Here is a 14,891-nt window from a genome sequence, read left to right as displayed (position 1 = left end):
TGTGTACCCTCAGGGACCAGGAGCTGGGCTCCATCCTCCCTGCCCAGCCCGGGCATGTTCTCCAACGTTCCATATTGCCTTGTTAAAGGCCAGCCTCCCTTTCCCGGGGCACCCTCACCTCTGCAGACCGGCCTGTGGTCGCTCCAGGCCGCAAACATGTCGCTCACTTTCATACAGGTGATCCGCTTGGACCCTTGCAGGTCATAGCCCTCGCTGCAGGTAAACTGGACGCTGGATCCTAACCTGGGAGACAAGGCGTGTCTGTGAGCTCAGCCCTGGGCCCACCAGGCCTGCCCAAGTCCTTCCCTGCTCCACAAACAAGTACCACACCAAACATTATTTCTCCTCTGTCCCTTCATCTCTACTCCACTGTTTTATCACTTAAAATCTCCACTGAAAGGAAGATTCATCTTTTTTTTTTTGGACCATTTAATGGTCTTAGGATTGAGTTAAAAGGTCACTTTGTGAGCAAAACCGCCATGCTCTGAGATGTTAGGACAGCTAAGAGTGGGTAGATGATACCCATAAATTTTAATGAAAATGGAGGGTTCTGGGAAGATACTTTGATTATTAGAAACTCTACAAGATGTACCATCTTGGGGCCCTAGGATCTCCAGATGAGGGGAGACATAAGCTGCCTGCTGGCATGTCATTACTGGTGAGGGCAGTTCCTGTACCCCGGGGACAGGTGTGCTGTGTGTCCCTGGCAGTCTGCAGCTCTCTTCTTCCCCTGAAGCCTACAGGCACCAGTTCCAGGATTGGCCCAGGAAAGAATGCCAGACGCCACAGTTCTTCTCCAGAAAGTGTCTATTCCTCAATCCACACTGTCCTCTGCATTATACCTCTAGGAAGGCCAGCCCCTGTCTTCCCCCCAACCAGGCCATCCACCCTTCTTTGCAATTAGAAAGTTCCCGAACGGGTCTTACCTGAAATCCGAGCCTAGTCTTTTGCCCCTTTCAGGTATGCCGGGGTCTGGACACATATTATGCCCTTGGGACACACCAACCTGAGTTACTACAAGGCAAAAAACAGCACATACAGAGATGGGTAATCACAGGAAGGCATGTCCGGGGCAGTGGCTCAGGGTGGGGGATGGATACAGAGACAGAATGAGGCCCTGCTCCGTGGGGCTGTGTGGGGTTGTGGGGTCTCCTGGCTCAGGTTTCATGAGTACGCAAGGTGGAGAGCTGCTTTTGACAAATTCCTTTGTGAGCAAAGTCCAAGTGAAATTCATCAAGAGCATAGGGGCTCAGAGGCAGACACCCCAAACCAGCAACTACTCTGTTCCTTTGTCCCACGCCAGTGGCCAGAGGTGGACGGTCCTCAGCCCCCAGTGACTCCTCACCCTGTGCTTTGGATCCGGGGGTGGCAACTCTAGATGAGATGATCACCCCCAACCTCAGCCCCAAATGGAGAAATGACTCAAAGGAAGTTAAATAAAAGGTGGATATGTGATCAGGAACAGTAAAGAATGTAAGAGAAAGCTGCAGCCTGAAGCTCAAAGCAGAGCCTTTAGCTCAAATGTGGTTATTTCTGCCAAGAAACCTCTCCCCATCGGACGCTTTTCAAGCTGAGTAAGCAGTAAGCAGAGCATCCCCTGTCCAATGCCACCGGCCAAGGGCACCACGCAGAGATGGCACCCGTGGTGGTTCTGGCAGGTGGTGGGATGCTCTCACACTTGCCAACACCAGAGTGCTGTTTATACAACCGTGTGCATGGTCCTCTCTGCCAAAGGAGAAGCCTGGTCAGGGGGTGGCGGATACACACAGTTTTCTCCTGTCTCCAGTGGAGAGGGTAGAAACTCCCTGGACCCTGCTGGTTTATTGTTCTCAAGATGCTCATACTCATGAGGCTGGAGCTCTCTCACATCCCTGGATTCCTGGCTTTTGGTATCACTGGGAGCTGGGGCCTAGCATACAGCTCCATTCAAGCCCTCGCCCATCCCATGGTCCCAACAGCACTCTCAAGACAGAGATGACAGGGAGCGTGGAGCAATATTCCGAGTTGGCCCATGTCCCTCCCACCCACTCAATGTCCCACAATATGAGCAACGGCTCCATTCCTCATTCACTCACCCACTAATTCCCATACATTGGTACGCAGTAAGCATTCAGTGAGCACCTGGTGTGTACAAGACCCTATTTTCGATACCATGGGAGATGCAACTGTCAGATTTCGGATATGACCACTGTCCTCCGGGAGCTCCCAGTCAAGTGAAGATATGAAACAGAAACAAACTGCAGAACCACAATGGGGAAGTGATGAAGACGCAGCTACAGGGAGGCTGAGAGGGAAGACCTGTCTTATGTTGCTGAGAGAAGCATAGAAGGCTACCTGGAGGAGGTGGCATTTAACATGAGTAGTCTGAGATAGTAGGATTTGAACACATGGTGACAGAGGAACGGCAGTTCAGGGAGACAGAGGAACACAGGGGGGTGGAGTGAAGACATGGAAACAGAACTGGGGGTTGCCCAGTGTGGCCAGAATAGAAGAGAGGGTACCAGTGACATGGAAGAGCGGAAGGTGAAGCTGTGGAGGTCAGACCTTTAAGGGGTTCAAGTCTGATCCTGAAAATGGTGGGGAGCCACTGGAGAGTCCTGACGGCGGGGGAAGGGCACAGTAAGATGCTCAGGGGGAGGCTGGTGCCTTTGACACCAGTTGGGAAGTTTTAAGATTGTCCAGGCAAAGGACAAGAGCCTGGCAGTGGGGACGAACATGAGGGTGTAGGAATGGACATGGCAAAGAAAGAGTCCCCAGGGCTCCTGGAAGACTAAAGTGTGGGGAGAGGGAGCAAGGGCGTGCCTCACCCGGGGACCTGTGGAGTCCCATCTCAGACTCACGGAGCCTGGAGTTCATTTCTACAGTTAGAAGACTGGTGTAGACCCTGTTCAAACCTCCAGGTACCCCAGGGGGTGGCTGGCCAAGGGAACCTGGGGATCTGGACAGACGCCACACAAGCCACACACCTGGTATCTTCTTGGTTGTGCGGCATTGAGCTCAAGGCCTCTCGGGGAGCCTCTTCTTCTCCAACATTCCATATTGCCTTGTTAAAGCCAGTCACTCCTGCCAGGCATTTCCCCTACTCCCATCCCCTTCCCCACTAAGCCTCTCCTTCCAATGCTTCCACATCCTAAACTCAGCAATGTCACTGTTCCTGCCAGTGCAGGACCCTCCAGGCAGGTATAATGAGCCGGAAGTCCTGCTTCCTGGAGCCTCCGTGTTCCACAAGCAATGGGAACAAAGGAGGTGACAGGGTGGGGATAGAAAGGCGAGGGGAGGCTCTGTTCTAAAAAGATGAGGATGTCAGTCTTGAGCTGTACTTGTGCTTTATCTTTGGTAAGCCAGCCTCACCATGATCCATCGCTACTGAGGACTCATCAGCTAAGCGCTCACCTTCCTCTGGCCTGGCCTACTCACCCCTGCCCACGGACCACACCCCTCCCACAGTCCCCCGTGCCCACCGCATGGGAACCATGCCGCCCCTGGTAGCACGTTAACATGATACAGCACTTTCCTGCCCTCTCGCTTGGTACTCACACCACCCAGGGAGCACGCAGAGCTAAAGGCTGCGGGATGAGGATGCGGCTGGACCAGAGAGGAGAGGCCACGGCAGAGCCCACCTACCCAACCCCAGCCCCGCACATGCGCAGCCAACCCTGCCACCCCCCTTTCATCAGCCCGCTGGAAGTAAGGCTCAGGCACCATCCTGGAAGTCACCATCCCAGGGGTCAGTACTCATAGCCCCCCAGGACCCTGTCTTCCTGGGAGGCCTGAGCGCACGGACATCCAGGCTCCCCAGGAAATAAGCAAAGATAAGTCCCAGTGAACACTTTATGTCTGAATGACGGAGTCAAGAGGGCTTTCCCCTCTCTTTCCTTAATCCCAGCCTCTCCTGCCTATTCAAAACCAGCTGCTTATGTTTGTAGCATTGATTCATTGTTGGCTACAGAGAAGGAAAAGGAGAGTGGGCCTTACCCCAAGAAGCCACAACACACTCAGAAAGGCAGTGCCTTCCACCCAAAGTGAAGGAGATATGGACACGTGGGCAGTCAGGACTGATGGCCAGGGGTCGGTGGTACCCACGGACCACCCAGTGAAGGCAGTAAGTAGGGTTCGGGATAGGTCAGCGGGGTCCATTCCTCTCCTGAAGTTCAGGACTTCTGTCCACAGGGAGTGTGGGCAGGCCACCAAGGGCCAGACACCTGCAGAGATTTGGTGGCCTGCCTCCCCGGCAGCTGAGCTGCGTGCCCATCCTTCTCTGAGGAAATCTCAGAGGGAAGACCAGTGTCTTGTAGTAGAGAGGTGTGTATCTTTTTCAGAGTTTCTGCATTATTTCATGAGAATAAGGTTTCTTCATCTTTCTGAGGGAGTTTCAGGCACCTCTGAGTAGCTAATGAAAAACACGCCCCTCTCCAAATGCACCCACAATATCACATGTAGTTTTTAGCCAGTTCACGGACCTCCTTAAGTCCTAGATCAGGAAGGCCCATCTTAGATCCAACAGCACCCTTGGGAAGAAGGGAGGGTAAGGTGTTGCATCCCATTTCACAGATTTGGAAACTAAGACACCAGTGCCTGGAGTAACACAGTCACCTGAAAACACACTTGCTCTCCCAAATCTGGGCCATTTCCTTGGAGTCCTACGGCTCCAGGGCAAACTCTGAAGTGAAATCATGCTGACCTCAGTTCCTCTCCTCTCCTGTGGCTCCAGAAAGAATGAGCCTGTGAGGGCCAGGGCTGTGGCCCAAGCCTGCTCTGCAGACTCCTGGTCTAACCCCCGGTTCTCCTCGCTCCTTCCCCTGGCACCCTCGTGGGACACAGAAGCAGGGCTCCTGGCCACCCCTCTGCCATCAAGGGCAGAATGCTGAGAGACAGCAGTCCCCAGAGACTTGAAGGACCACAGAAAAATCCCACAGCCAGGTTCCGTTCGGTCGGGGACTCTCCCCACCCAGCTCCCTGCCACACACACCACACAGAGCTTTGGAACCGCTGATGGTTGCTCTCCATCCTTCTCAGGAAGCACTTCCAGCCCCTCAAGAGAAGTGAGCACGTGGAGGTGAGATGAACGGAGAGAGTCAGGACGAAGGGGAGAAACAGCAGAGAGGATGCAGAAGAAGGAGGGAGGAGGGGTTAGGAGAGAGAGAAGCAGAAAGGCAAAGGAAGGGGAGGAGAAGGAAAAGCAGAAGGCTGGTCATCTGGAGGGTCCCCGACCACGGAAGGCTCCCTGCACTCAACTTCAGAACAAAACCTGAGCAGTTCTCAGGAAAATCTCCACTGCTTTCAAGTCCAGCTTTCTGGGGTGTCCCAGAACCTTCCTGAACCCCTGCTTATACTCTAGCCCAAAAGTTCCTTAGCACAGGCTCTCATCAGTTGTTTCTGGGGTGACATTCCAGCCCATTCCCCAGCATCAGATGTTCCCCTTTTAATCGTTCAAACACCAATAGCAGAAACATGCTCTCATAGATAAAATCTCCCTGTGCCCCAGCAGAGAGACCCCAGCACTGCCCCATGGGCTTGAGTGCAGAAGTCCACCCTCTAGCCCAGCCAGGTCCAGGGTCCCTGGAGCAGGCTCTTGCCCTGGGAGTTGGAATGGGGACCCTGCCGCCTCCAAGATCCCAGCTAGGGGTTACTGACTCCTAGGCAAGGAGCAGAAAGAGGACTGTTTCAGCAGGTGGAAGTGATTCAAAAGGAAAAATAAAGAGAGAAATGTAGCAGTAATGACTCCCTGGACTGCAGTTACAATGGGAAGTGAGGGGGAAAGAGGAGGAGGGAGGGAAGTGCAGGGAGGGGGAAGAGGAGGCAAAGGTCAGACCCTGGGGCTGCTCACTGGCCACTAGGTCAGTGTGTCCATGTGTAGAACCCGGGACGGAAAGAGGCAGGATTGAAGGGAAATCATTCCAGCATCGTCTGGCTTCCCCGCGGTCACAGCACCAGCGGGTCTGACCTTAAGCAAGAGGCCCGGCAGGCGGGCAGGCAGGCGGACACTTACACACAGATGTCTTCTGGCTGTTATGTTTGCTGGGCATCAGCTTCACACCTCGAGACTTCAACTCAATTTGCTTCTTGACTAGAGAGGAGGTAAGAGGGAAAACCGTTTCAGTTGTTATCTGTGACTGGGGATGGGGTTCTTCTAGAATGATCCCCTCTCTTGGCTTGGGATAGTCCAGAGTGGGTCAAAGCCAGAAGTCCCTCTGGGTGAGGACATACCAAAGGTGGCACTGGAGTGCAGCAATGTCCCTGAATTGTCACCCTCCCTGTATCCACACACTTTGCAATGTGATTTTATAGTTCTTCCCATTAAAAAGGTGGGGTATATTCCCTCACCCCTTGACTTTGCGTTTGGCCACTGGAATTTTGGAGGAGGTCCTGATGTGTCCGAAGACTTGCAGAGTGCCTGCCAGATTAGGCTTGTCCTCTCACATCCCCGTCATTGCTGGGAGAAGGCATGGCTGATCCCAGGTGGATGAGGAACATGTGGAGCAGAGCCAGTCGGCCTTGCTGAGCCCAGCCTATGCCGGCCGGCCTATTGTGGGCAGGGGAAGCTGAGTCCCAGAGGTCCCTGGGGGATAGTGCCTGGCTCAGGAGGTGGCCTGATGACTGAATTGGGTTCTGATCCAATGTCAGTCCAGTCCACAGCTCATCAGGAGTTTGCCAAGTAGCACAGAAAAGGCACCAGCATGAGGACGCCACAGTTCCAAAGCCATTCCTCTGAAGCCATCCACCTCCTTTGTGTCTGACTGCCCCAGGTCCCCAAGGTATTCTGCTGGCCTCTAAGGGCTTCATCCTGTCTCTGGGTCTACTGCTCGATGCATCTGTCCCAGACCCCCATGACCTTTCCCAGCTGGCCCCTGCCGGGTGGCTCTGCCCCTCTCAGATGGGTACCCAGCAGTGGTAGCGGTGACTGTGACCAGGCCCTTCCCGTGTGCCAGGCCCTGGGCTAAATGCCTTTCAAGTTCTTTACTCATGTCAGCGTCCCTGACTCGTCTGTTTACCCCACACCCAACACCCACACCTGATCCACCAGGATCCATCAAACCCTTCCAAGTATATCCCAAGTGCAGTTTCCACATCTGTCATAGTCCAGGTCTCTGGTGCTTCCCCCCTGGTTGCCATGACTTCCCATCTTCCCTACCCCATATAGCCTGTTTTCAACACAAGGGCCAGAGGGATCCTTTAAAAACATAAGTCAGACCATATTACATCTCTGCTCAAAACTCTTCAGTTTTAAGAGTAAAAGTAAAAAGTAAAAGCCAGTCTTTCGAGTGGCCTGCACAGACCCATCTGCCCTCCCAGCACCCCTCCGACCTTATCTTCAACCTTAATCACTCTTGTTCAGCCACACAGCCCAGTTTCCTGCAATGCTCTTCTCCAAGGGTATCTTCCCGACTCCCTCCTTCCCTGGAAGCATCTGTGAAAACACCGCTTCCTTGCAGACTCTTCCTCTGACCACTGTTCACAGCGATGCTGCACCCTGGCTCCCTGGCTCCCTTCCCTACTTTACTTCCCTAACTTTCCAACACACAGGATCACTGACTGGGTGGTTTCCAGCCCCCCCACCCCCGGCATTGCAATGCAAGCTCCAGGAAGGCAGGGGTTTGTGTCTGTTTTCTTCACTGGTACCTCCTCCACGCCTAGAACAGAGCCTGGCACACGGTGGGCCCTCAATAATGCCTTCATTTGCTCCTTCCACATCCATCGACCTTAACCAGTACTTACTATACCTACTTGATAGATAATCACGTGGTGGCTCAGAGTGGTTTAAGTGATTTGCTATGGGTCACATAGCCAGGAGGCAGCTGTGCTCTTGGTTAAACCTAAGCATCTTCTCTTATGGCCTGCCTCCAAAGCCATCCCAGGGGCACTGTTAACCTTCTCCAGAATCTTTCCTTTGCCCCGGCTCAGGCCCGAAAAACTCGGTACTTGTCCTGCACTTGAGGTAACATGCCAGTCCCGAAACTAGAGCCCACAGTGATCAGGCATGCAAGGGCCCATCTCCCAGTTCCCCAATAATCCCCAGCTCTACCTACATCAAAAAGCTCCCCAAGGGTTTGTCCCCTGGCAAGCTGCTAAACTGAATGCCTGATCAAATTCAGTTACTACCATGTAGTCACTGCTGCCCAACATGCATTCAAAGCCTCTTTATAAATGTGCATTACTCTCCATGTGTATCCAGCAGGAAAATTTCCAGTGAACACTAACGTGGACCCATTATCAAACAGAGGGTATTGGTAGGGAAACATGCATTATTCAAGCCTAGCTAATACAATACAGCAGGGGGGAAATTTCTCGGATTCAGTCATCCCTAAGAGAACAGGGCTGGCCCCAGTACTGTGGGGATAGCTCAAGCTCTTCTCCCTGATGCCCCGGCCCTGGGGCTGGGGTGGGGAGAGGGGTCTCCATGAGCAAGGCTGGCCCACTCAAGGGGAGGTCTGTGCGGATGACTCTGGGTACCTGGCCGAGAAGGAGGAGGTAAGAGTCTTCCCAATCGCCTCGTTTCCCGTCCTAGTGTTCTCTGGAGGAAGGGAGGTGAGGAGGGGCCCGTGCACCAGGAACGTCATTTCCAGGGGCAAATGCTGCTTCAGTTTTCCCTGCAGCTGCTGAAGGGGGGCGGGGAGAGGCAGGTGGGTATGAGGGGATGGCTAAGAGGGAGTCCTTCTTCCTCTCTTCTCAAGGTTGCACTCAGGAAGACGCTCCAGAAGGAATCCTTCCAATTTCTGTGCCCATCCGCTCTACTCGGTCCTCCCCAAGAAGGGCTGTGTGACCCACCAGGTCAGTGCTTTATACCTCCTGGGCCACTGTTAGCAGTGGCTGATGTCATCATCCTCCCCGACAGGAATGAACTCCTGTCCTTCTTTTCCTTCCTGCTACTTACCACAGGATGGAACTTGCTAAAGCAGTAAGAAGTGAATGAGAAGGAACCTGAGAAGCCTTAGGGCTTCTTAATTTACAGATAAACCTTGTGACTGTTGCTCCTCTGAACTGGTCCCAGAGGTGCATGGCCCATGCTGTCTGTGTGCACCCCACACAAACACAGGGAAGGCAGGGGCCCTGCTCTCCAGACTGTGGTTCCTTACACCAACAATGCAATCTCTAGAAGATGTATGTTCAGGCCGAGCTGGCCCAGGCCCAGGCTCTGGGGAGGGGAGCCCATACAGAGGACCCATACCACCGTGGGAGCTGATGAATGGGTCAGGAAATCACCTCCATATGCTGAGGCTTCAGTTTTTGAGTAACCCCAGGGAAGTTGTCACACCCTGAATTATATACAACTAATTTGTCTTTTAAACAGTTTGACCAAGTGGGTGGTGAGTGATCAAGGAAAAAGGAACACCATGGGAAATCAGCCACAAAATGAGCTTAGTCAGAGCTAGCTCGACAGACAAGGGCAGGCCAGGTAAAAATCTTCAGGAAACAAGAGCCCTTCTCCCTTTAGATCTCCACAGTGCGCTACTGACAGATGCAATCAGAAATGCAGGATAAAGTAGCAAGAACCTAGAGAATTTCTGGCATGTATCCGTTCATGTTGTTCATTCGGTCGTCGTTCATTCATTCATTCATTCATTCATTCATTCATTCATTCATTCATGGACCCCCCACTAGTGTAGTGCCAATGATATTACACTGAAGCTCTGGTCTCTAAAATGGATTTTGTAATTGTTGATGCGCTGCAGATAACATGGAGCCTGGGGCTGGTTCCACGGTTCTGGCTACACTTGAATGCATACCCCTGATGCACATATGTATGTGCCTGTGCATGGATCCATGCACACATATGCATCTGTGTCTACAGCGGGCACACCCACAACACATTTGTGCCCTTGGGTACGCATGGCTCCAAACACTCACATACAAAATACAATTCACACTTGCACATGCTTTTGCACCGTGAACAAAGTCAAGACTCCCAGAAAAAAGTGCTGGCTTGAACTGGTTGATGGAAATCTTACTAGGTACATTCATCTCCTCTGAATGATAATGACTACAGGAGACTGCCAGGCTGCTCCATTCATCCTTTATATTCTGGTTAATTACAAGACATTTCCCTGCTGTTGTAAAGGTTAGAGGGACACATGGTACACATTTAGCTAGAAGAATCTGGCAATACAAATTCCTCTCTAGTCTGCAGCATGAGTTATTGGGCTGAGCTAGCAGGAGACAAGGACCTGTTAGTGGAGGAGGGGAGCTGCTAAACCTGTCTCCAAGGCTCTGGGAATCACGAAGTGGAGGGAACCTGTAGCTTCTTCTCTTCCCAATGGAGTCAGACTTCCCTTCACAAGGGTGAGCCCCGGGACTAACCCTGATCACTCCCCTTTCCCCGCCACTTGGCTGTCCTACTGGCTGGACCATCCCTTTATCTCCCCACACCTGTTCCTTCACCAAACCCAGTTCACTCAACCCTAGAAAAAGTTTCCAATGTGTATCTTCCTTTCAGGATTCTAAGCCACTCCCGCCCTAAACTCTTTTTTGCTTGGATTTTACTCACCGACTCACTCTCTATAACTCACCCCCCAAGATGTTGCAGAGGATGCTTTTAAAAAATGGAATCTGATTTTTCCCTTAGAAAACTTGGTGGGTGCGCACCCTGCACTCTGCCCCTCCCTTGTCACTGACGGCATGCCTCTTGCTTGGCCACCAGCCCTGCACAAATGCTTTCATTACTCACAGTTCTTTGCTAGACAAAGTCAGTGTCTAGCACACTGGCTCCTCATCTCACTCAGATTTATGCCAAAGATGGAAAATTTGCAGCAGATGCCCAAGATCGAATGCTTCAAGGTACAAACCTTCTAGCAGAGGCTGAAGCCCTTACTATGGAGAAGGACAGTGGGAAGAGCGGTGGTATGGAACAGAGCTGGGGAAGCCTCGATGTAATGAAAGGTGAGATGTCTGTTGCCAGGTCAGTGGACCTGAGGGATAAATATAAAACGACTGCGCCACCGTTGACCAGGTGTTGCCAACACACAAATAAAGAGGCTGGGGTGGCACCATCGTTGCCACTGCACTGGCACACTCCATGGCCACGGAACTCTCGAGAAGATGAGCAAAAGTGTTAATCCAGTGGAAATCAGGAAAGGTGTGATGTTGCTGGTTGATGCTGTAATTGCTGAACTTAGGAAGAGCCTAAAACTGTGATAACTTCTGAAGATATTGCTCAGTTTGCTCTAGTTTCTGCAGATGGAGACAGACAAATCGGCAGTATCACTTCTGATGTAATCACAAAAGCTCAAAGAGTATCCTCGCAATACAGGGCAGGAAAACACTGAAGGACTGAAGCAGGAATCGAAGGCACAGAATGTGCCTAAGATTGCATATCTCCCTACTTGCATAATACATCAAAACTTCAGAAGTGGAAATTCTAGGGTATTTAGGGTTTCCAGTGTCCGGTCCATGGTACCCACTCTTAAAACTGCCAACACCCAGTGAAAGTCTTGGGTTATGACTGCTGAAGATGCCCTCAGAGCACTCACTTGGAATAGGATAGTCAGCTTGCAGGTTACAGCCACCCAAGTTCCAGGTTCTAGTGTCACGGAAAGAATCAACAAAGCTGTTGCTATTGATGCTGTGGTGTTTGGAAAAGAGAGCTGGGCTCTGAATTTTCAAGATCGTTTGCTTCATGATTTAGGAAAAGTTGGACAGGTTATTGTGACCGAAGATGATGCCACATTCTTGCAAGGGAAAAATGACAAGATTCAAAAAGAGAAATATTCAAGGAATCACTACTAATGACTGTGGAAAAGAAAAGCCCCAGGGCCATCTGGGGACACTTCAGATGGCAGAGCTGTGCTGAAGGTCGCCAGGACAAGTGACGTGGAAGAGAATGAAAAGAAGGAGTCACAGGTACAGTGAAAACTCCAAGACCCACTGCTGGAAAAGGCACTGTTTGGGTGCTTTGCTTTGGGGCATTCCTGCCTTGAATTCACAGCTCCAGCTAATGAAGAGCAAAAAACTGGTACAGCAACAATGGAAAGAACACTCAAAATTCCAGCAATGACCACTGCCAAGAATGCAGGTGTGGAAGGATTGTTGATAGTTTAGAATATGATGCACAGCTCCTTAGAAGCTGGTTATGTACTATGCTGGGTGGTTTTTTGAATATGGTGGGAAAAGGAATCATCATCCCAGCTACGGGCTGTAAGATGTACAAAGCAACTGAAGTCTGTAAGAAGAACTTTGTTGGATGCTGCTGGTGTGGCCAGTGGGTTAACCACAGCAAAACTCATAGCCACTAGGATCCCTGAAGAAGACAAGGACCTGGGCAGGGTAGATGGCAGGCAGTGCGGGGAGTGGCATGTTCTAATTTCTAGAACAGTGCTTTGCCATTGTTAATAGGCTGTGTGGTGGTCTTCACAAACCACCTCTGACAAGTCAGAAAACAACTGGAAGAAAGATATTTAAGGGAATCCCTATGGCTATCGTTGTTGGTTTCATGGTTTGGGCAATGCTGTTTGCTCTACCTGGCACGCCTTTTCCCCTCTTCTCTGCTTGGCTACCTCTCACTGGTGAAGGCCTGACTCAAAGGCTATCTCCTCTCTCTGGCTGTGTCTACATCTCGGGGAGAAGTCACTGCCCTTACAAGACTTGATTCAGGCATCTGCTGAAGCCCTTTTGACACTGTGACATCATGTCCTGTTCTCCCAGCTATTTGTCCCCTGAGCTCCTAGGTCTGTGACCTGTGACTGACAGGGCCAAGCACACAGAAGTTTCCCTGAACTGTCTGATGATTGAGTGGATGAATGAACGACCAACTGTTAGAAGAACATGTGCTTTACGTTCTGCCTGGAGCACTGGGTGTTATGCACAAACAATGAATCATGGAACACTACATCTAAAACTAATGATGTAATGTATGGTGATTAACATAACAATAAAAAAATAATTAAAAAAAAAAAGAAGAATATGTGCTTTGAGTTCATTTCCTGGCAAAAAGAATGGGTTACACTTGAAAGCAGGCGAGGTGAGGGGTGCCGTGTTTTGTGTTCATGCTGTTTTCAGTTCAGGCTCACTTTTGATTGAGTTTAGAAGCTTGGCTTCATGGGCACTGGACTCTGGGCTCCTGAGCCTGGAAGTAAAAACAACCCTGTGATTCGTGGAGGGGTCCCGGAGGCCCAGAACCTAACAGGGAGGCTGGCAAGGGTTCAGCAGCTCAGCATGCAGACAGGAATCAGACAAAAGAGTCTGAGCACGGACCACAGGCTCAGTCACACGCCACAAAGAGACAAGTTCATGTGGAAAACAGAAGCTTGGGTTTGTTACTCTAAAAAGCATCTCAATACGTACAAATTGGTTTCAAATGTTTGAGTTTATTCTGCAGACAATTGAGACTCGGCATCGGACTTCCAGAAAGCAGAGGAGCTGATTCTCTCACTGTGGAATATCTCCCAACTCCTGGTTCCCAGAGTTCACTTGACAAGGTAGGCAGTGCTAGTCGACGGCAGAGTCAGGCAAGGATTTGGCTGAAGGGAGGCTCGGGGAACTGGACAATGGTCATCGTGTCACGATGGCAGGCAGAGAGCCCACGTCTGAGGACTAGAGCCACCAGCTCTAACTCTCACTGCACAAGGGGTTCCCCCTATAACAGGAAGTCAAGGTGACTGGTGGAGTCTGAGGCCTGAGGGTTCCATTTCCTGAGCACCTGCCATGGGTCAGATATTTTAGCAGGACCTCCTTCAATTTCCAATAGCCCCGTGGGGGTCAATATTATTCCCTCTCTACGGACCAGCAGGGCAATAGTGAGCTGTGGGCTATGCTCTCTTCCTAGCCAGGGAAGACCCTCACCAGTTGTCATTGTCATTGGCAACTGGGGGCATTTAAGAAAGGCTCGTCTCGATATCATTCCTTGCAGGCTTGAAAAGAAAGCAAGAAAGCAATTAACACTGTGAGGACTGAAAATAGTCCTCGCCTGGAGGCAGAAGGATTGATTACATAACCTCAGTGGTCTCCCAGAACTGGAAGGAAACTTAAGGAATTTCGATTTCTGTGGTTGCCAAACACTTTAGGTATAGGAACCTGTGATTACACTTCTAGGTAAATGCCCACTACACAAAACAAATTAAAGAGGAACTGCTCTGGTTCAAGTCAGTGGTGTGGGGGTGGGGTGAACCTGGAGCCCCACTCACTCAGGCCCTATCAAAATAGCTGCGGGGAGAACCCCTTTGGCCTCCAAGGAACCCACTTTGAAAACCACTTTTTTGGGTTCCCTCCTTTCATGCTACATACATCTGAGGAGGACTCCTGCCTTGGGAGGGGATCGGAGGCCTCCGCCTCTACTTTGCCTTGAGTCCTCACATCTCTCTCTCCAGTGCAGACCCTTCTCTGAGCTACAGACTGACAGACCAGCCAGCTACCTGCTAGATGGCCCCCAAGCCCTGATAGGCTGCTACTACGCCAGGATCAACGTGTTCCAAGCAAATCCACCCTCATCTGCCTCTGCCCCAGAGCATGAGCAGGGAGGAGAGGCAGAGGGAGAGAGAGAAAAGCAGACTCCCTGCTGAGCATAGAGCCTGATGTGGGACTCAATCCCAGGACCCTGGGATCATGACCCGAGCCGAAGGCAGACACTTAACTGACTGAGTCACCCAGGCGCCCACAGGTCTCCCTCTTTTTAAAGACTTCTGATCTCCTGTCTTCAGTGCAGCTTCTGACAGTGTGAGTCCTGCCTTCCTCTCCGGCCTCGGAGCTCACTGCCTAGACTGCTGCCCTGAGCTCTGGGTGGCGGGCTTCACGCTCAGGCGGCAAACATTTTTGGAGAGAGGGCTGGGAGCATGTGTGTTGGGCTGTGGGCCATGTCTCAGCTGCAGACTGCCCAGCTCTGGCCTGGTAGCGCTCCGGAGGCTCTCTACTCTTTGCAAATGAGTAAGCAAGGCTGTGTTCCATAAACCTTTATTTATGGATGC

At 51.4% G+C, this 14,891-nt stretch overlaps 1 protein-coding gene across 1 annotated transcript in view; it reads right to left on the bottom strand.

Annotated features, from left to right (window-relative positions):
• The window catches only part of CSMD2 (CUB and Sushi multiple domains 2), a 587,452-nt gene that overhangs the window by 292,499 nt on the left and 280,062 nt on the right, over positions 1-14,891 (bottom strand). Inside the window, exons 7-9 of the mRNA XM_035019158.1 lie at positions 5,990-6,067; positions 927-1,014; positions 119-243 (exon numbers count right to left, since the gene is read on the bottom strand). Coding sequence (XP_034875049.1) covers positions 119-243; positions 927-1,014; positions 5,990-6,067 — 291 coding nt within the window. The remainder of the gene's footprint in view (positions 1-118; positions 244-926; positions 1,015-5,989; positions 6,068-14,891) is intronic.

The sequence above is a fragment of the Mirounga leonina genome, unplaced genomic scaffold (assembly GCF_011800145.1).
Source record: "Mirounga leonina isolate KUSES-001 unplaced genomic scaffold, KU_Mleo_1.0 Mir_173, whole genome shotgun sequence".
Taxonomy (NCBI): Eukaryota; Metazoa; Chordata; class Mammalia; order Carnivora; family Phocidae; genus Mirounga; species Mirounga leonina.
The sequence above is the reverse complement of the archived record's forward strand: the minus strand, read 5'-3'. Positions and strand labels throughout refer to the sequence as shown.